We start from the raw sequence: 20,601 nt of genomic DNA, 5'->3' as shown, positions 1-20,601 counted from the left end.
CCCGAACCATTGACCATTGCGCCTTCTCTGCGGCGGTAGCCAGTTGTTGGATGGTGGGGAGATCAGCACATGGGTTAACGTCAGGCTGTGAGGAGGAAAAGAGGATGTGAAACATGTCACTTTTCACAGCAGCAGCCTTTGCTGCTGCATCTGCAGCAGCATTTCCTACAGACACAGGATCAGAGTTATTAGTGTGAGCATCACATTTCATCACAGATACTGTTGCTGGCAACATTATAGCACCCAAAAGATCAGAAACAAGGTGGTGATTAGCTACAGGTTTTCCAGAGGAGGTGAGGAGACCTCTGTGTCACCAAAGGGCGCCAAAGTCATGAACCACCCCAAACGCATAATGAGAGTCTGTGTAGATGTTCACTATTTTGCCCTCAGCGTGTTTGCATGGTTTGTTGAGCGTTACTAGCTCTGCAGCTTGTGCTGAAAAATTAGATGGTAATTTGCCTGATGCTACAATTGCATGCAGAGTGACAACAGCAAAATGTTTGGTTGACGCCTGTTTTGTCTCTTGATGCAGAACCATCTACAAACAACTCGAGGTCAGCGTTTGGGAGAGGTGTGTCTGACAGATCGACCCTTGGTGAACACTCTTCCTCCAGAATCTGCACACAGTCATGAAAGTTTTCTGAGTCATCGCCATCTTCCTGTGTTGGGAGGAGAGAAGCAGGATTTAGAGTAGAACATCGTTTGACAGTGACATTAGGCATTTCCAACAATGTGGTGTGTTATCTGCGCAGACAGCATCTTGTGTGTGCAAAATGTGAGCTATAGCGTGTGGTACCATAAGTATGAGCTCAGAATAGCCTACTAAATCTCTAGAGGCTATCACTGCCTTCTCTGCAGCTGCTACAGCTCTAAGGCAGGGAGGGTTGTTGTTGCTTCTGGATCCAGCTTTGTAGAGAAATAAGCAACAGGTCTGAGTTTATCTCCATGTTTCTGGCAGAGGACAGAAGTGGCATATCCACCCTTTTGATCAATGAACTATACAAATGGCTTATTTGGATTTGGTAAGCCAAGTGTTGGAGCATTTATGAGTGCACTTTTCAAATCTACAAAGGCCTTTTCTGCTTCTGGGGTCCATGTAATTTTGCCATGAGCTGTCAATTTTTTGCCATGGACCGTAGCTGAGAGGGGTGCCTCTCGCTCTGAATAATTAGGGATCCTGCAATTCGTTTGGGAGAGAGGGATTTGCCCTCTGCTGTGATCACATGTCCCAGGTATGTTACTTTTGTCTGAACAAACTGCAATTTAGACAAGCTGGCTTTGTGACCGCTGTTAGCCAGAAGTGTTAATAGTGCAACCGTGTCTGTTTTGCATGCCTCCTCTGAGGGGCTGTCCACCCTAAGGTCGTCTACACGAGCTAATAAGACAGAACCTGATGGAAATTCTAAATTTTGCAAATTTAGGCTCAGCTGCTGATGAAAATACGTTGGACTTTCCGAGTACCCTTATGCACATCTGGTTCAGGTGTAGCTACGCCCCTGAAAGGTGAATGCAAACCAATATTGACTTTCAGGATGGACGGGTACGGAGAAAAATGCACTGGCCAAATCAACAACCGAAAAATGAGTTGCGTCTGGTGGGATGAGATACAGAATGGTATGTGGGTTAGAAACTTCAGGCGTGCGCGGATGCACTGCAGCATTTACTGCTTGTAAATCTTGTACAAAACGACATTCTGTTGGCTGATCCTCATCCCTAATTTTCTTAACAGTACACAGATGAACCACGTGGTTTGTTCTCTAACAGTTCTACTGTTCTTCACTCGTCATTGCATTGTACATAGTCAGCTGGGCCTTGTCCAGTTTCTCCTGTTTCTTCTTCTTTTTTAGCGCGTCCTGACGTTTTTGAATGTCTTCTTCATGCTCAGCATGTTGCAAAATATCTGCCAAGCTGCAGGATTTCCAGGTGATGCAGGAGTGGCGACAGGCATCTGCCAGTGAGGGGTGCATTCTGCTTAGAAAAAGGCTTTTCAAGTCTGATTCATAAGCTGTGAGTGGGGAGCCTCCCATTGTATTTGGGCGCTGCATGCCGCTATGACAGTCAAAGGCAGTAGTGAGGCGCGCCAGGAATACGCCCACAGCCTCGTCTGAGCCCTGATTCATCAGTTCCAGAGTGGTCATGTCTTGTGGAACTGGGAACGTGGTCTGAATCTCTGTGCAGAGTGCTGTTATTGAGTCCTGATATCCTTGGTTGTCATCATCATCCCATGTTGGATTTTTCATACGCAGGGGCATTCTGGCTTCAGTGAAATAGCCCCTGATTCTGTGATAATGAGTCCCAACAATGTTCCTAAAATCTGCTCAGACTGAACTGCCATTGTATTATTACTCCAATCAGTTTGACGTTATCTTATTTTTGGCTGTTGAAGGTATTATTTGATTTAGCCCTGACCAATCAGAGACTGACAGTTGTAGGTGCTCTACATTACTTTCCATCAAAGCTGATACTGTGATAGCCAGACATGAGGTAAGTAAGTTTACACAGATTGTATGGATGGGTATCATTAGGATTTTAACAGTACTACTATTTTAGGCTGCTTAACATACCTGAGGTGGATTACTGCTTATCTTCTACCACCATCAGGGTAACATTTTTCTGGTTGGGCGGCTGTGGCTTAGAAGAAGAGTGGGTCATCCACTAATCAGAAGGTTGTTGATTTGATCCCCGGCTCCTCCCACCACATGTCAGCGTGTCCTTGAGCAAGGTACTGAACCCCGAATTGCTCCCGAGGTTTCCGTTTGATGGGCTTTACCATCACTGAGTGAATGTGTGTGAAAGGGTGAATGTGGCACGTGGTGTTAAAGCGCTTTGAGTGGTCGGAAGACTAGAAAGGCGCTGTACAAATACAGGACCATCCACTCATAATGCAGACAGATACAGTGTGTCTTTCATTGCTTATCTCTGTCCCATTTTCTCTTTCACTCATCTTGATTCCTCCCTCTTGAATTTCTTCATCTGTCTATTCCCTTGTTTTATTCCCTTCCCTGTTCTCCCTTCTCCCTTTTCATCTTTCTCTAACACTTTTCCATTCCTCTCTCTCTCTCTCTCTCTCTCTCTCTCTCTCTCTCTCTCTCTCTCTCTCTCTCTCTCTCTCTCTCCAGAACCTCCCTCAGTGTCTCTCCTCCAGAAGACTCCCTCCTCTCCAGTCAGCTGCCACGCTACAGGTTTCTACCCTGACAGTGCCACACTCATCTGGAGGAAAGATGGAGAGGAGATTCATGAAGTAAGCTGTGTCCTTTAAATGCTGTATATTTCTGCTCACACACACCAGTGACTACTGTATTATACTCTATTCACAATGTGAATGTGTGATGAACAGATGGATAGATCTTTTCTAACCTGCTTCATCTTCACATGTTGTGATCATTTTGGTTTATTTGTGTTGTTTTTTGCTGAGCAGAGGAGCCCAGTAACATCACCATCCTGATTACTGCTACAGTGGTTGTTCTTGCTGTCGTCCTCATTGCTGCGATTGGATTCATCGTTTACAAAAAGAAGAAAGGTGAGAGACTAGAATGAGCCGAGTTGAAACCTTTAATAACATATGAATCTAAAGAGTTTCACTTTATATGAAAGAATTACATTCAGAAGGGAAAATGAGACAAAAGGTTTTCTGGCATTTTAAACTCTTCTGATCTTTTCTTCTTATTTCAGCCAATCACCCTCCACGTCGTAAGTAGAACTTGTTTTTTTTTTGTCTCTGACACGTTCTTTACATTGTGAGCTGAGGTAGTTCAGTGCAGGAGAAGAGGACTAACAGTGTGTTTCTGACCTTGCACCTCCTGAAAACAGCTCTGAGCTCTCTGAGAAACTGAATCCAGAAACATCACGAGCAAACACACCACCCTGCACACAGTGACATCATGTGGGACAACAAAACAGAGAACCTAACACCTCCAGTTAAAGCAGTTTGATATTGTTTTGTCGTTCACTGTAAAACCTCTGAATCACTTTATAGCTGCAAAGAAAATATCTGACAAAAGTGAAAAAATATTCCTTTAAAAGCAGCCATCTGTTAAAAGATTGTGAATATTTTAGATCTCATTGAAATCAGAATCCTCAGGTACTGATACAGTGTTATAACCTTCGTTGAATTGAACTTTCCAAATATTTCTGATGAAGTTAATTCTGTTTTATGTGATTATTCTCTCCATCTCTTCAGGTTTGTGGTTCACAAAATTACCTCTAATGATATCAAACCATTCAGGTAGATGTGTTTGCATTTGCATTTGTGATATCAGAATTTGCCTTACACTCAAATACGATAAGGTGTGTTCAAATATTGAATACATTTTAAACTAATTTTCATCTTTCCAGAGACAAAGTCCTGTTTGCTCAGAATAATCCATTCATTCATAACTCCTTCTTCCAAATATAAAAACGATCAAAACTTATTATAAATATTCTGCTTGTATATTATTTTCAACTGTAATTAAAGCTTTTATTGAAATCTTTAAAGTATGTTAAACCTTGTGTTTGAGACTATTTCCATTTATATGTGACATTCACTTTGTACGTAGTGTGAAACATGTTGACGGTGGATGTTTTCTTGGAACTTTATGATCAGTTATGCACAGCGAGTTTTCTTTAGTCCACGGTTGATGTGAGCACACATGTCCTGATGCCAGTTTATAGGACTGACAGCTGTGAAGAGTGATATCACTGTACAGTTTGTGGTGTAGGATGACTTCAGCTCAGCATTCAACAACACATTCTCCCTCGGTCAACTCAGCACTCTGGACACTGCAGCGGGTGATTAAAACCACCCAGAAGATCATTGGTACTCAGCTGCCCAGCATCAGTGATACTGCTGAGGTGAGATGCCTGCACAGAGCCCAAAGGATACTAAAAGACAGCACCCACCCCAGACACACCCTGCTGCCATCTGGGAAGAGGTACAGAAGCTTCTGCTGCCGGACCACCAGACTGCAGAGCAGCTTCTTCCCTCAGGCAGTGAGGCTGTTGAATTCTTCCACAATTCATCATACAAATGAATAATCACTTTTATTTTAATACTTTTTTTATGAATTTATGACTGTTTTTTGTTGTTGTTGTTGTTGTTGGAAGTAGCATACAGGGGACGATGGTTGAAGGGGAAACTAGCATTTGTTGAGGGAGGTGGTGTCTTTGAGAGTGATAAAAAGAGAGGCTGTATTTTCACCAGTTTGTCACAAATAGATTGTTTTAAGATCATTAGTAATGGATGCTCTTGCTCCAATACATATCACTCGTTCTTAGTTAAGTCACAACTAATGAGAGGTGGATGAAGCTGTCTGGAGCTTTGGGGCTTCAAATGCAGCAGCACAGTGACATCTGGTGGCAACAGCAGCCCTTCACGACTGGAGCCAAAGCACCACAACACCTCTCTGATTTTAATGCTTTTAGTCTCATAGGTGTGCAATAAAAGTCCCATAAGCCTGTGTGTTATCATTACATTTGAAATACTGTTTACTGATATAAAATATGAATGTACTTTACTGATGTAGTTTAGGTTCAATATGAGGAACTCATGATTAGTAAAATAAAAATGTCCCTTAATTATCTTAACAAACTAACAAACAACCAACCAACCAGTACAGTAAAATAAGTCCAAATTGTACATATATATAAAACGCGTGTATGTTTCTTTTAGGCCACGCCTACCGTAATAAACACTCTAACAGCAGCTCCCTTTACCACAGTTCAGCACTCTGTGGCTCACATTACAGTAGAAACCACAGCGGACCCAGCTCGCTCTTTACCCACAAGTCTTAACCAAAAACACAATGAAAAACGTCTTTTTGTTGCTTCTCTTGTGTCACGTTTCACCAGCAGGTAAGATCACATTTAAAATATTTATTTTTATTGCATTTTGCTAAAGACAAACAAGAATTTAGTTTCAGTTTTACTTCAACTTGATGAGACTGTATGTTGGGAATGTGAATCATGCTGAATAGCCTGCATCATATTTAAAATATGTGTGTGTATAAATGTTTTAAACCTTGTTTTTCCTGCAGTAAAACACTCCCTGAAGTTTATCTTCACTGCATCTTCTGGAGTCCCAGACTTCCCAGAGTTTGTGGTTGCTGTAGTGGTTGATGAGATTTTGGCCGGTTACTGCGACAACAACAAAAAGATAGTAGAACCAAAACAGGACTGGGTGAACAAATTATTTGAAGATGATCCTCAGCACTTGCAGTGGTACACTACAAAGTGTTCAGAGTATGAGCCGCACTTCTTTAAAACCACACTTGATAATTTGAAGCAGCGCTTCAACCAAAGTGGAGGTACAGTATGCAGCCCACTATGTTATATTTCACTGTTTACTGTTAAACTGTTCTGCATCTTAGTTGTAAAGTAAATAGACCGCCATCACATTGCTTTGAAAACCTGGAACCACTAGCTGCCAGTCATCATGTAATCCATAACTCAGAACTGGTTAGACTTGTTTGCTCTGTCCAACACAAACTACTCAGTACAGCCTTTATTTTCTTCATCCATCTGTACAGGTTTCAGTCTAAGAATCACACCTTAACACTCAAGTTTTGTGTTGTGATAATAATATACTAACTACGTAAGATTCTGATATTGTATCTGGAACATTTGGAACTAACTTTATCCACCTCTCTAGACTAATGAAAGCTGTCATCACACACAAAATATAACTTTCATAGCACAAAATCTAAATTATAATAATAAAAACTAAATCTTTACACTGAATTAGAAAATGCAAAGTTTTTATAATGTTTGTTGAACATTAGCAGGTCAGGTGTTTCTCATCAAACACTAAAGTTTTGCAGTCAGTAGAAAGCAACCGTCATACCTGGCTCTAAAAGGTCTTTTACTACTAGATGACACAACAAGGGTTGCAATAAGCCCGGAGCTTTCAGGCTCCCTGAAGTTTGGCAGCTTCCCACCTTTCCCAGTTAGTAATAGAAGTTACACAATAACTATGTTTCAATGAGTTCCTGGTCAGTCTTGTGTGGTCACTCAACTGCATCCAATGCTGCAGGTGTTTTAGCAGGTGACACTTTTATTTTAATTGTATGCCTTCATTAGAAAGCAGCAGTTAAGGGAATAAGGAAAATGAGAGGGAGACAGACACAACAAAAGTCTCCAGCTGGCCCGACCAGGGATGTTGTAGTTCATGGTCGACAAAAGAAAAGAATGTGTAACAGAAATTGGGTTTCATCACTCATATAAAGAAGAAGTACACTTATCTGCTTTTGAATCATGAACACACCACGAGATGAAGATGAAAATAGAAGTGCATCACACACTGCCCAATATCTGTGAGATCATCTTCATCTGTACATCGTTGTTAATTACAGTCTCTGTCTCTGTCTCTCTCTCAGGTGCCCATGTTTTACAGAGGATGAGTGGATGTGAGTGGGATGATGAGACTGGAGAGGTTAATGGTTTAAATCAGTATGGTTATGATGGAGAAGACTTCATATCTTTTGACCTGCAGACATTGACATGGATTGCTCCGAAACCTCAGGCTGTCAACACCAAACTGAGATGGGATGCTGAGAAGGCTAGAATAAAATACAATAAGAATTACCTCACTGAGCTTTTCCCTGTGTTCCTGAAGAAGTATTTGGTCTTCGGCAACAGCTCTCTGCAGAGAAAAGGTAGAATCACATGACCTGATTTAGTTTTATGAACTCAACAATGTTCCTATAATCTGCTCAGACTGAACTACCATTGTATTATTATTATTACTCCAATCAGTGTGACATTACCTTATGACAGTTTCCTGTGCAGTAAGATTTGATTTAGTCCTAACCAGTCAGTAGAGACATTTTTGGGTGTTCTGAGGTTACTTTCAATCAAAGCTGATACTGTGACAGTCAGTGTTTTAGTATGACTTAAATCAGTTTACAGAGTTTCATTGTTTCAAAATAGAAATAGTTCCACTGAATATTGACGCTGTGTTTGAGTACTTTGCTGTGAACCACAAAGGCAGATCCTTCTTCTCTGACTGGAGTGAGTTTCTTCAGTGGTTCTCTCATTTGTCTATATAGAGACAATGTGGTGGTTGTTATGAGGGGCTTTCTTTCTATCTCTCTTTCTCACATTCTCTCTTTCTCACATTCTCTCTTTCTCACATTCTCTCTCTCTCTCTCTCTCTCTCTCTCTCTCTCTCTCTCTCTCTCTCTCTCTCCAGAGCTTCCCTTAGTGTCTCTCCTCCAGAAGACTCCCTCCTCTCCAGTCAGCTGCCACGCTACAGGTTTCTACCCTGACAGTGCCACACTCATCTGGAGGAAAGATGGAGAGGAGCTTCATGAGGACGTGGACCACGGAGAGATCCTCCCCAACCATGATGGATCCTTCCAGATGAGTGTTGACCTGAAACTTCCATCAGTCCCACCTGAAGACTGGAGGAGGTACGACTGTGTGTTTCAGCTCTCTGGTGTGAAGAACGACATCGTCACCAAACTGGACAAAGCAGAGATCAGGACCAACTGGGGTAAGACCGACATTAGAGTGTGCTGAATGGGACTGCATGCCTGTTGGTTGTTTGTGTTTGTATCTATCTACAGCTAACCTCGCATTCTAGTGGACCTCAGCCTCATATTTTTTGTACACATGTATGACTGTGTGCTCAAGGACCTCTCGTGGTTGTGGTGACTCACAGTAATGGTGGGCGATATAGCCAAAATCCTCTATCGCAGTATAAGGAATTATAACTTTATATCACAATACAGTAACTGAAAATGTTGACAAACAGCACTGAAAATATCCTTTATTGAAAAGGATAAAAAGGCCAGAAGAATCAGGGTTAGGGTTGTGCAGCATTAGGGCACTGGAACTTTTTTCTGTACAATTCAGGCACTGCTAAATTCTGAACCAATTTTTAGAAAATCAGTTTTTTTAGAAACATTAGAAATTGGTTATTGGTTCCTTATTAAGTTTATACCGTTACGGGAACCCAGGACGATCAATAACAATATCAATACTCTAGTCTATGCATCTTATACTATACTAGTGCAAACCCATACATAGCTATGTATGAATCAACTGTTGAATGGATGGATGTACTTCTGTCCTTTATCTGTACTGGTCTTGTTTTTATTTGGTTGCTCTCTTGTTCAACAGAGAAGTCCAGTGACATGACCGTGCCCATCACTGCTGCAGCAGTTGTTCTTGTTCTCATCCTCATCACTGCAGTTGGACTCATGGCTTACAAAAAGAAGAAAGGTGAGAGAGAAAATGGAAAGATTTCAGTTCAGTATATTTTAGTCTTTGAGTTGATGCTTTTATCCAGGTTGCACAACAGAAACAAGCATCAGTTCCCTGCACCACAGAATTTAAAGCAACCAACAGTAAGCAGTGTCAGGCTCAGAGCCTGTGAGTCATGATAATTTGACCTTACCAAGATGATGTGGGAGAGAAGTGATGAGTAGTTTTAGTGAGTAGAAGAGAAGATCATATTCACTGGGGATAAGGTAAAGAAATGATTTGTCTTTCGTTTTGATTTCAGCCAAATGCCCTCCATCTCGTAAGTAAAACCTGCTTTTATTTTTTTTCAACTGATCTGACACACACACACTTTATGCTGTAGATTAAACAGGGTTTCACATTATTGTGCAGATGAACTTTGGACTTTCACTGTTTGACACTGTTTGTTTCTGACCTTACAGCTCCTGACGACGGATCAGAGCTCTCTGAGAAACTGAATCCAGAGACCTGATTGTGAAACACACTCAATGAAGTTCCTTCATATAACACGTGTCACTTTATTTAGCTTTACAGAACTTAAACTGACTAAAACATGCCTTCCTGTCACAAAGTGATGTAGTAGTTTATGGCTTTTATATGTATATGTAAATGTTAAATGTAATCGTTTATTTAACAATAGAAATCTATAATTAATGTTCTAAATCTAATTTAAAAACAATTTGCTTGATTATTTTCACAAATCAATTCTATTTCCTTTACCCTTCATTTTACATTGATGCAATAATGTTTTCAATTAAATTCCTTAAATTACTGTTTTTGATCATGTTTGAATAATATTTTATGGTTTTAGAATAACTACAATAACTATAGGTTTCTGTAAACACTGTATACAATTGTGAAAATCACCTCTTGTTGAAAAGATGATATATATATATATTTTTTTATTTGGTGCGACAGGTCAGAGGAAAACTTTCTCATACCACAGGTTTTTCAAACAAGTAGCTTTTAGTAAGACTAGTGTAAATAGATAGACAGTGATGGTGGTGGGACTGCTGAGCGGGCCATTGCATTCACATGAAGTTGCAGTTTAGCCTGAGCAGACACAATGTAGATATAAAGCCATGTTATACAGCAAAGTATCTGCTGTTTGCTTGAGTGAATGAAGGATTTAAAGGCAGCTTAGGTTAGGTCGGGTTAGAGATGCAGTCAGTGCGGTCAGTTATGACGGTACAGTCTGATACCCACTGTAGGGCTTGATGATAGGTAGAGACATCATTTCACATGAATACTGGGCATGATGAAAATAAATAAATAAATGAAAATAAATGAAGGTTGAAATCAAATGTGTTTATCTGTACACATAAATGTGTATGTGTAATGATGATAAAAACCTTCTTTAGATCTTTCAATTATTATTATGCAATTAAGAATTATATTTACCTTTTATTTTCCATTTTTCTACAACAATAAAAAAAGTAATTTTTTTATTTTAATATTTGACTTTTTTTATGACTCACTGATTTTTGTCGTTGTTGTTGTTTTGGAAGTAGCATAAAGGGAACGATGGTTGAAGGGGAAACTAGCATTTGTTGAGGGAGGTGGTGTCGTTGAGAGTGATAAAAAGAGAGGCTGTATTTTCACCAGTTTGTCACAGATAGATGAAGAAGCCTGTGTGTTATCATTACATTTGTAACACTGTTCTTCAAGTGCTGCATTAAATGTAGCAGTTTGTGTGATATGTTACAGTAAAATAATTCATAAATACATTGTCCAAAAAGCCTAGATAATAAATATTGTTACTGACATCAAATATGAATGTACTTTACTAATGTACTTTAGGTCCCAATATGAGGAACTCATATGAGGAAAATTTCCCTTAATTATCTAAGCAAACAAACAAACAAACAGTAAAATAAGTCCAAATTGTACATATAGTTTGGGACTTGACAGAAAAACGCGTGTATGTTTCTTTTAGGCCTCGCCTACCGTAATAAACACTCTGACAGTGGCTCCCTTTACCACGGTTCAGCACTCTGTGGCTCACATTACAGTAGAAACCACAGTGGACCCAGCTCGTTCTTTACCCACAAGTCTTAACCAAAAACACAATGAAAAACGTCTTTTTGTTGATTCTCTTGTGTCACGTTTCATCAGCATCTTAGTTGTAAAGTAAATAGACCGCCATCACATTGCTTTGAAAACCTGGAACCACTAGCTGCCAGTCAGCATGTAATCCATAACTCAGGTCCTGGTTAGACTTGTTTGCTCTGTCCAACACAAACTACTCATCATACTGAGAAATTCAAAACATCCATCTATAGTCAAAATATCCTAACAATTACAAACACACACAGGAAAAGTACAGCCTTCATTTTCTTCATTGATTTCTTTAAATAATTTGACTGAAGGGGCTTAACATCCATCTGTACAGGTTTCAGTCCAAGAATCACACCTTCACACTCGAGTTTTGTGTTGTAATAATAACATACTAACTACGTAAGATTCTGATATTGTATCTGGAACATTTGGAACTAACTTTATCCACCTCTCTAGACTAATGAAAGTTGTCAATTTTTATGATGTTTGCTAAACATTAGCAGGTCAGGTGTTTCTCATCAAACACTAAAGTTTTGCAGTCAGTAGAAAGCAACCGTCATACCTGGCTCTAAAAGGCCTTTTACTACTAGATGACACAACAAGGGTTGCAATAAGCCCGGAGCTTTCAGACTCCCTGAAGTTTGGCAGCTTCCCACCTTTCCCAGTTAGTAATAGAAGTTACACAATAACTATGTTTCAATGAGTTCCTGGTCAGTCTTATGTGGTCACTCAACTGCATCCAATGCTGCAGGTGTTTTAGCAGGTGACATTTTATTTTAATTGTATGCCTTTATTAGAAAGCAGCAGTTAAGGGAATAAGGAAAATGAGGGGGAGACAGACACAACAAAAGTCCTCAGCTGGCCCGACCAGGGATGTTGTAGTTCATGGTCGACAAAAGAAAAGAATGTGTAACAGAAATTGGGTTTCATCACTCATATAAAGAAAAAGTACACTTATCTGCTCTTGAATCATGAACACACCACGAGATGAAGATGAAAATAGAAGTGCATCACACACTGCCCAATATCTGTAAGATCATCTTCATCTGTACATCGTTGTTAATTACAGTCTCTGTTTCTGTCTCTCTCTCAGGTACCCATGTTTTACAGAGGATGACTGGCTGTGAGTGGGATGATGAGACTGGAGAGGTTAATGGTTTTAATCAGTATGGTTATGATGGAGAAGACTTCATATCTTTTGACCTGAAGACATTGACATGGATCGCTCCGAAACCTCAGGCTGTCAACACCAAACTGAGATGGGATAATGGGATCTAACCGATCAAAAAGGTAGAATCACATGACCTGATTTAGTTTAATGAACTCAACAATGTTCCTATAATCTGCTCAGACTGAACTGCCATTGTATTATTATTATTACTCCAATCAGTGTGACATTACCTTATGGCAGTTTTCTGTGCAGTAAGATTTGATTTAGTCCTAACCAGTCAGTAGAGACATTTTTGGGTGCTCTGAGGTTACTTTCAATCAAAGCTGATACTGTGAAAGTCAGTGTTTTAGTATGACTTAAATCAGTTTACAGAGTTTCAAAATAGAAATAGTTCCACTGAATATTGACACTGTGTTTGAGTACTTTGCTGTGAACCACAAAGGCAGATCCTTCTTCTCTGACTGGAGTGAGTTTCTTCAGTGGTTCTCTCATTTGTCTATATAGAGACAATGTGGTGGTTGTTATCAGGGCCTTTTTCTTTCTGTCTCTCTTTCCCACATTCTCCGTCTCTCTCTCTCTCTCTCTCTCTCTCTCTCTCTCTCTCTCTCTCTCTCTCTCTCTCTCTCTCTCTCTCTCTCTCTCTGCAGACCTTCCCTCAGTGTCTCTCCTCCAGAAGACTTCCTCCTCTCCAGTCAGCTGCCACGCTACAGGTTTCTACCCTGACAGTGCCACACTCATCTGGAGGAAAGATGGAGAGGAGCTTCATGAGGACGTGGACCACGGAGAGATGGATCCTTCCAGATGAGTGTTGACCTGAACCTTTCATCAGTCACACCTGAAGACTGGAGGAGGTACGACTGTGTGTTTCAGCTCTCTGGTGTGAAGAATGACATCGTCATCAAACTGGACAAAGCAGAGATCAGGACCAACTGAATTCTGTAAACTAAACATATTTATCTCCTTCCAGTGGGAGAGACAAAGTGTGAATGTTCTGTTTTGGCTCCAGTTTCTCCCTCAGAGTTTCCTGCTGGTGCTGTTATTGGAGTTGTTGTAGGACTGCTGCTGCTGGCACTCTGCATCACTGGACTCTTCATCTGGAGAATGAATTACTATATAAACTGAGTGAAAGATTTGCTCTCCTTCCTTGTTATTCAGAGCAGAGATCCGTGATATTCATGAGAAATTTCTTCCTATAAATGTGTTTTATTTTGTGTCCTGTCATACATTCTGATTAACTTCTAATACTGTAATGTCTCTTCTGTATTTTAGAATTTAGACCTGCAAACAGTAAGTTTGGCTTTATACAATATATACATTTATATATTTGTTCTATTGAATAATTTTATTTGCTGAGCATTAGCAATCAATAAATCATGTCCAGTCCAGTCTCTCACATATAATTATATAATTTCCAATTGAATTATCTCTGAACTTAATTTCTGCTTCTAGCTTCAGACTCTTCAGCATCGCTGTCGGACAGAAATTCAGCTCCTGACTGATCACAGTGAGTATGTCATTGTTTCAACAAGGCTGTGCACATATTATGTTCACTGACATAATGTACAATATTCTTGCTGTATTTCACACACAGCTGATGTTTCTAATTAAAAAAAAAGTTCTGCATGAGAAAGAATTTTCTCAGTCCATCCATTATAACTACAGGAAGCAGATGGCTCTGGGGTTTTATGATACTACTCCAGAAATCAAAAGTGGAAGAAGTATTCAGATCCTTTACTTAAGTACATGTACCAACACAACAATGTGACAATACTCTGTTAAAGTGAAAGTCCTGCATTCAAAAGTCTAACAGTGTTATCAGCACAATGTAATTCAAGTATCAAAAGTAAGGGTATTCGTTATAACAAAAAATGTCCCCTGTAAGTGCTATAATATTACAGGTGGAGCTAGTTTTTACTGCTTTATATACAGTTAGGTACTCTGGTCCAGTGGTTCCCAGTTTAGGGGTTGAGTCCCCTGTAAAGGGAATAGAAGTATAAAGTAGCATAAAATAAAAAAGTAAGTTTCACCTTTGTCAGAAACAGATAATCACTTACATAAAGTATGTTAATAATGTTCATGAACTCTGATAAGTTTCTAATCAGTTATTCAACTTTTCATTTATTAATCTGTTTTTACAGGTTCCCACTGAAGATACAAGATAACTCCAATGACGTTACTGTGGCACCCAAACCATTCTTTCTTTTCCAGAGAACACTTTATTCTCATTTACAGAAGACATTTTTATTTAGGAAAATATTTGTAACATTGAGATGAGAAGTCATAGACCCTGTCAGAACATCACAGGTTAAAGTATGAATTCCTTTACTCACCAAAGAAGATTATTTAGCTGTCAGTCAGAGCTGACAGAAGCATTACTGTCGAGGAAATCCTCCAGGAGTAACAACATCTGGAGTGATGCTACTGTCCAGCTGTTTCTGGACCTTACTAGAGACTGAAAAGGAGGTCCTGGACCTTATCTAGTTTAGATTGTGAGGCACTACTTATCTTTCTTTGTTGATCAGTAGTAAGTTTCATGTTTCTACTTTTGAAGCACACTAATGAAAACTCTGCACTAAACCCTGTTATAAAATATTGTCCCTCTATTGTGTCAGAAAGTCAAACAATAAAATCTTAGTCCTCATATATAAATCAGCACTAATGGCTTAGCCCCAACATGTATCACTGAGCTGCTTCTACAATATGAAACTGCTGGGCCTCTGAGGTCTTGTGGAACTGGTTTCTAAATTCTGATATGTATACACACCAATCTTTTATCTAGCTATATTTAGCTGCTGTTACATTTTATTGCTTTTCACTGTTTTAAGGATCCATTTTTGTCTGAATTACTGCTCCTTAAAATCTGTGTTTGTGGATGTGAAGTTGGGTTTTACATCCCTCCTGTTAATCCTGATATGGTTATGGTTCACACAAACTAATAAAAGTGAAGGAAACCAAATTAATCCTTTATCCTGATATTATTATCTGTTAAGGATTGTTTAGACATTCTCAACATGTTGATGAAAAAACTCTTTGTCCAAAATTTAGTGCAGTATATTACATGTATTTAAACAAAGGCAGTTTAGGCATACAAAACCCCCATGAGGTTTAGATAGTGCTGTAGTCAGGTTGGAGGTGTGTGTAATGCTAAAATATAACAGCTGTCACAGCTTTGATAAAGAATATTCTGCTCAAATTTTAGAAAAATAAAGTTAATTAAGTTTAGAATATGAGTCAAAATATCCAATATGATATTTGTTTTCTGAAAGATTAAGAACAAATGTTGCTGCTAAATTTGCTGAAGCTGTCAAGGGGAAAAATCTGTTTTTAGTTTGAAACTGGATCTTGGTCTGGTGTTAAAAGCCTTATCAGCCTCTGGAAAGGATATGCAGTGTGTTTTGTTGTATGTGATTATATATGCTACCATTATTTATCCTACACCTAAACCGTGACGTAATTAAGACACAGTTCAGACACAGTTGTGCTTTACATGTGTTAAGTTGTCCTCAACTAAAATAAAATTTAATTGCCATCAAATAATGTTTAACACCACTTCACAAATGTCATTTATATCCATGACAACAAGTTCGACACTTTTTTTTTTTTAAATGATAGCCCAGTATCTCATGTCTGAAAATGCAATAATCACTATTTAACTAGCATTTTTTCCAGAGGCAGCTCGGTCCACCGTACATGTCTCCCCTCCAAGTAGGCCATGTCCAGTATTATCCTTTCGGTTGAATGCGGCAGAAACAACTGAAGGCAGGACTTTGTATCCTCAGTGCAGGTCTCGTTCTTGTTCTTTTGTATTCAGGATCTTTGTGTGAGTGAGTGTCTGTAAACGAAGAGCTGTTGTGGAAACAGTTTGTAATATTCATAATGTTGCATGACAGTAATTCTGTAGATTAGACAAACTACACGTGGAAACAGGAGCACCAAGATAGGCTGTGACATTATTAATTTTTATTCATAAAATAAAATATATGACGTGTAGAATTTGAGTCATGAATGAACCATGAAAACGCTTGATGCAACTTTATTTATGTTTCTGCATAAGCAAAAATGCTTTACTGTTCTTCCTCATTTTTACTTTCTGTTCCCAGTGAATCTTGGCTGATTCAGGAAAAACAAACAGCTACAGTCTGTACAGCCACACAGTCACAGTCATTATTATTAGTCCTTTAGTATGAGCCAGAGCCTGAAAAGGACGTCAGACTCACTTTACCTGTGGTCTCTCACAAAATAATAACGCTACAAGTTTTATTGAAGATAGAATATTTATAACTGATTGTATTGTTCCCTCTGTTTTATCTGTTCTTCTTGTTGAACATCCTACAGCTAAGACACAGTGAGGGAAGGGAGGAGCCACTCTGGCCACAGAGAGGAGAGCTTCTGATACCTTTAATTTGAAAGGAAGCTATTCTAACCAGAGCATGAAGACCTTCATACTGTTGTCTGTTTTGTGCCACTTTGCATTTCCAGGTAAGATCTAATTTTATGTTTCCTTTCAACACTTGCTGAAAGCAGTTTACCAGTAAACACACAACATCCCATTTAAAGGGAAGTGAAACATCATAGACTGCTTGTTCTTCAATATGTTACTGTAGTTACTTACAAAAAATCAATAAGTCAAAAGAGAAAAAGAAAGAAAACAAAAGAAATAAAACTCACAGCCACACCAGTGGATATAATTTTAAATTCGTATCTGATTCCTTTCCATACACACATGTGCACACACATACATGCACACAAAATATGTACTTTTATTTAGTCTATTTTTTGCTTATTTAACTTGAAAATGCAAAACTTGTTATTTTAGTTACTTAGTTTATCTGAAATTAAAATGAATATTTAAAAGGGAACATATGAAAGATGTTTGAATTTATTCTGTGTCAGAAATGTTAAATGCAACTGTACATATTGTGATATGAAATTATGTCAGTATACAACTTCAATTTGTGACTCCTACTAAGCAAAAGTGTTTCTCAACCCAGATCTGACTGAAATGTTTTAATTTTAGTTTCATTTAAACCAATCTGTGTTAGCTCAGTGATAAGCTGCAGCTCAGTGTTAGTTTTACATTTCACAAGGGCATCTTTATAAATGATAACTGGTTCTCAATTGACTTATCTGGTTAAATAAAGGTAAAATAGATTAAAAAGGATCCTAATTTAAACATGTGTATGTTTTGCAGTGAAACACTCCCTGAAGTATATTCTCACTTCTTCTTATGGAGTCAGAGGTGTCCCACAGTTTGTGGCTGTTGCAGTGGTTGATGAAGTTCCGATGGCTCACTGTGACAGCGACAGACTGATACCACAAGCCAAAACTGACTGGATGGAAAGATTTTTCAAAGAGAGAATTGAGCGCTTGCAGTGGTACACTAACAGGTGTACTAACAACGAGTACGACTTCAAAGACACCATTAACAGTTTGATGTCTCGTTTTAACCAAACTGGAGGTTTGTTCACAAATGTTTTTCATCCTGGTTTGTTGTAAAGTTGCAAACATATAGTCTCCATTTTGATTTACAAGCATCAAGATAATCCTCTGTTTTGGTCTGTGGGTCATTGTGTCTCTGGTAAAGATGTAATACAGATGACTGTGCTGTGATCTCCCTCTGCTTTACTGTAGTCTGTCTCTGTCTCTCTCAGGTATCCACATTTTCCAACGGATGAATGGCTGTGAATGGGATGATGAGACAGGAAACACCAATGGTTTTAATCAGTATGGTTATGACGGTGAAGACTTCCTCACATTTGACCAAACAACACTGACATGGATTACTCCAAAACCACAGGCTGTCATCATCAAACACGAGTGGGACAGAAATATAGATAAAATTATGTTTTGGAAGAACGCCCTTAACTACAAGTGCATTCAGTGCCTTAAGGAGTATGTGGAATATGCAAAGACCTCTCTGCAGAGAACAGGTAGAATCACAAGGCCCGAATTAGACACCAAATCCCCATAAACCTGGGAATGTGCACTCTTTATAAAGGGTTTTTACATTGTAACTAAAATCTTTATTAATATTTAAGATGAGATTGTTGTTGGCTGAACAGTTTGTTTTCTCCGGATCAGGGTCAGGGTTGTCTGAGACTTCACGCAATCTTCTCTTGGAAAAACAGAGCTTTCTAATTTCAGGCTCATAGGGTTATAAAAATATGTTTGGATTCTAGTTAAAAGTAGAAATTGGTTGTATTAAGATTTACATCCAATGTTTGTTGTCATTCTGGGAAGGATGTACACAAACCCTAACCCTAACCCTAACCCAGGGAGGTCTTTCACTTTAATACCCTGGTAAAACTGGTTACATTCAGGTTTATTTGAATAGGTCTGTAGCATATTTTATGGCATAGATAGAAAATGTCTGCTGCCTTTGTCTATGAGATCATTCACTTCTTAACTGAAGCTGTCTGTCAATGTAATTTTTGGTTTAATTTCTCTCTCTCTCCCTCTCTCTCTCTCTCTCTCTCTCTCTCTCTCTCTCTCTCTCTCTCTCTCCAGACCTTCCCTCAGTGTCTCTCCTTCAGAAGACTCCCTCCTCTCCAGTCAGCTGCCACGCTACAGGTTTCTACCCTGACAGTGCCTTGATGTTCTGGAGGAAAGATGGAGAGGAGCTTCATGAGGACGTGGACCACGGAGAGATCCTCCTCAACCACGATGGATCCTTCCAGATGAGTGTTGACCTGGAACTTTCATCAGTCACACCTGAAGACTGGAGGAGGTACGACTGTGTGTTTCAGCTCTCTGGTGTGAAGAACGACATCGTCACCAAACTGGACAAAGCAGAGATCAGGACCAACTGGGGTATGACTGACTTATTATACTGTATTAACTCAACTCCATGTCTTAGTTCACAGCAACAGATGCACATATGTATGTATGAGTAAATTGTTGGATAGATGGATATACTTGTAACCTACTTTATCTGTACCTCTTAGTTTTATTTTGTTTTTTTGTTCAGCAGAGAAGTCCAGTGGCATGGCCGTCACCATCACTGCTGCAGTGACTGTTCCTGTTCTCATCCTTTATTTTACAGTTTGAGTGATAGAAGAGGAGATTTCAGTGGCGTTTAGGTGACAAAAGATATTCTGGTATTTACAACTGTAACTGAAACAATTTGTATTTTGTTTTTCAGCCAAATGCCTTCCATCTTGTAAGTAAAGGTTGCTTTCTATTATTTAGTTCTCAACTGATCTGACACACACTTAATGATGTAGATTAAAAAGGTTTCACATTATTGTGCAGACTGACTTTTTCAAAATAATGTTTTCCTGTAGTTAATGTTCACTAGAGCAGTGCCCATAGGAAGTATGTTATAAAAAAGCGGGAGGTTAAGTAGCTTTTTCATGAATGGCCAAATGAGGTTGTGTTTGAAGGTGGGATGTCAGGGACATTTGGGTTTGTTGTGAAATGTGTAGATTGATAACTATTGTGTTTTCATATAATTTGGCTTTTAGCAAGGACACTGTAGGGAGATGAACCCCATTCCACAGTGAAAGTACCACACCTCATGGTCAGCGCATATAAACTCTGAAAGAAGAAAGTGAACTACATCTGAAATGGGATGAAACCTGGCAGCATAAACAGACTCAGTTGTAGCATAGCCTAGTAATTGAACTGGGCAGGACATATTAATTAGCCCTGTAATATAGGCTAGCATACATCAGAGAGAGAGAGAGAGAGAGAGCAATGGCAGTAAGGGTTTCCACATCAAAAAAATGTTTTGAAACTACCAAAATGATGAGGATCCAAAATTAGTAGTGGAAGTGTGAAGAAGCAGAGAGTGGGGACAGGGACAGTAGCCCCATTCACACTGCCGTTTGCATGCGGGGATCCAGCGCCAATTCTCTGCACCCTCCTCTGTGTGATAGTTTCAGATGCGGCGAGGGGGGAAATGTCGCTCCGGCCCTGATCCTCCTCTGGAGGTAGTATCAGGGACGCAGGAGCGAGGGCGTGTCGGTCAGACAGTCTGATAACTGCACAGGTCTCTCACTCAACTTAATAAAGAGAAATGTCCCACAAAGCAATGTTACAGGACCAAACAACAGTAACGTAGTAACTGTAACTGTCTTTGGAAACTTACATGAGGAAAAAAAATACCACAGCTGTACGTGGAGAAGCGTCTGTCCTCCTGTCTGTCCCCC

The 20,601-nt window shown here is 39.3% G+C and overlaps 2 protein-coding genes and 1 long non-coding RNA gene across 3 annotated transcripts; all 3 read left to right on the top strand.

The window, feature by feature from the left end:
- Window positions 1-1,077: 1,077 nt before the first annotated feature.
- Window positions 1,078-13,238, top strand: LOC127357506 (uncharacterized). Its single transcript, XR_007882266.1, has 3 exons — window positions 1,078-1,232; window positions 3,120-3,182; window positions 13,162-13,238. It is a non-coding gene; the product is annotated as an uncharacterized LOC127357506 (long non-coding RNA).
- On the top strand, window positions 5,685-10,676 carry LOC127357487 (major histocompatibility complex class I-related gene protein-like). Its single transcript, XM_051389718.1, has 7 exons — window positions 5,685-5,832; window positions 6,015-6,284; window positions 7,353-7,631; window positions 8,168-8,470; window positions 9,100-9,201; window positions 9,485-9,502; window positions 9,645-10,676. Exons 1-7 carry the CDS (start codon window positions 5,784-5,786, stop codon window positions 9,692-9,694), a joined length of 1,071 nt encoding a protein of 356 aa, XP_051245678.1. The 5' UTR covers window positions 5,685-5,783; the 3' UTR covers window positions 9,695-10,676.
- A 3,179-nt stretch (window positions 13,239-16,417) lies between the features above and the next one.
- Window positions 16,418-19,694, top strand: LOC127357493 (major histocompatibility complex class I-related gene protein). The gene is made up of 5 exons (XM_051389725.1): window positions 16,418-16,930; window positions 17,643-17,909; window positions 18,103-18,381; window positions 18,959-19,261; window positions 19,419-19,694. The coding sequence occupies exons 1-5, from the start codon at window positions 16,882-16,884 to the stop codon at window positions 19,496-19,498; spliced, it is 978 nt and encodes a 325-aa protein (XP_051245685.1). The 5' UTR covers window positions 16,418-16,881; the 3' UTR covers window positions 19,499-19,694.
- Window positions 19,695-20,601: the final 907 nt, after the last annotated feature.

Source organism: Dicentrarchus labrax, unplaced genomic scaffold, assembly GCF_905237075.1.
Source record: "Dicentrarchus labrax unplaced genomic scaffold, dlabrax2021, whole genome shotgun sequence".
NCBI classification, from domain to species: Eukaryota; Metazoa; Chordata; class Actinopteri; family Moronidae; genus Dicentrarchus; species Dicentrarchus labrax.
This window is presented reverse-complemented; position numbering and strand designations above follow the sequence as displayed.

Bases quoted from the DNA above. Each gene is read 5' to 3' on its own strand.
- LOC127357487 (XM_051389718.1), top strand. From the start codon at position 5,784: ATGAAAAACGTCTTTTTGTTGCTTCTCTTGTGTCACGTTTCACCAGCA. The intron at 5,833-6,014 runs GTAAGATCACAT...TTTTTCCTGCAG, and splicing joins GTGTCACGTTTCACCAGCAG to TAAAACACTCCCTGAAGTTT. The intron at 7,632-8,167 runs GTAGAATCACAT...CTCTCTCTCCAG, and splicing joins CAGCTCTCTGCAGAGAAAAG to AGCTTCCCTTAGTGTCTCTC.
- LOC127357493 (XM_051389725.1), top strand. From the start codon at position 16,882: ATGAAGACCTTCATACTGTTGTCTGTTTTGTGCCACTTTGCATTTCCA. The intron at 16,931-17,642 runs GTAAGATCTAAT...TATGTTTTGCAG, and splicing joins GTGCCACTTTGCATTTCCAG to TGAAACACTCCCTGAAGTAT. The intron at 17,910-18,102 runs GTTTGTTCACAA...TGTCTCTCTCAG, and splicing joins TCGTTTTAACCAAACTGGAG to GTATCCACATTTTCCAACGG.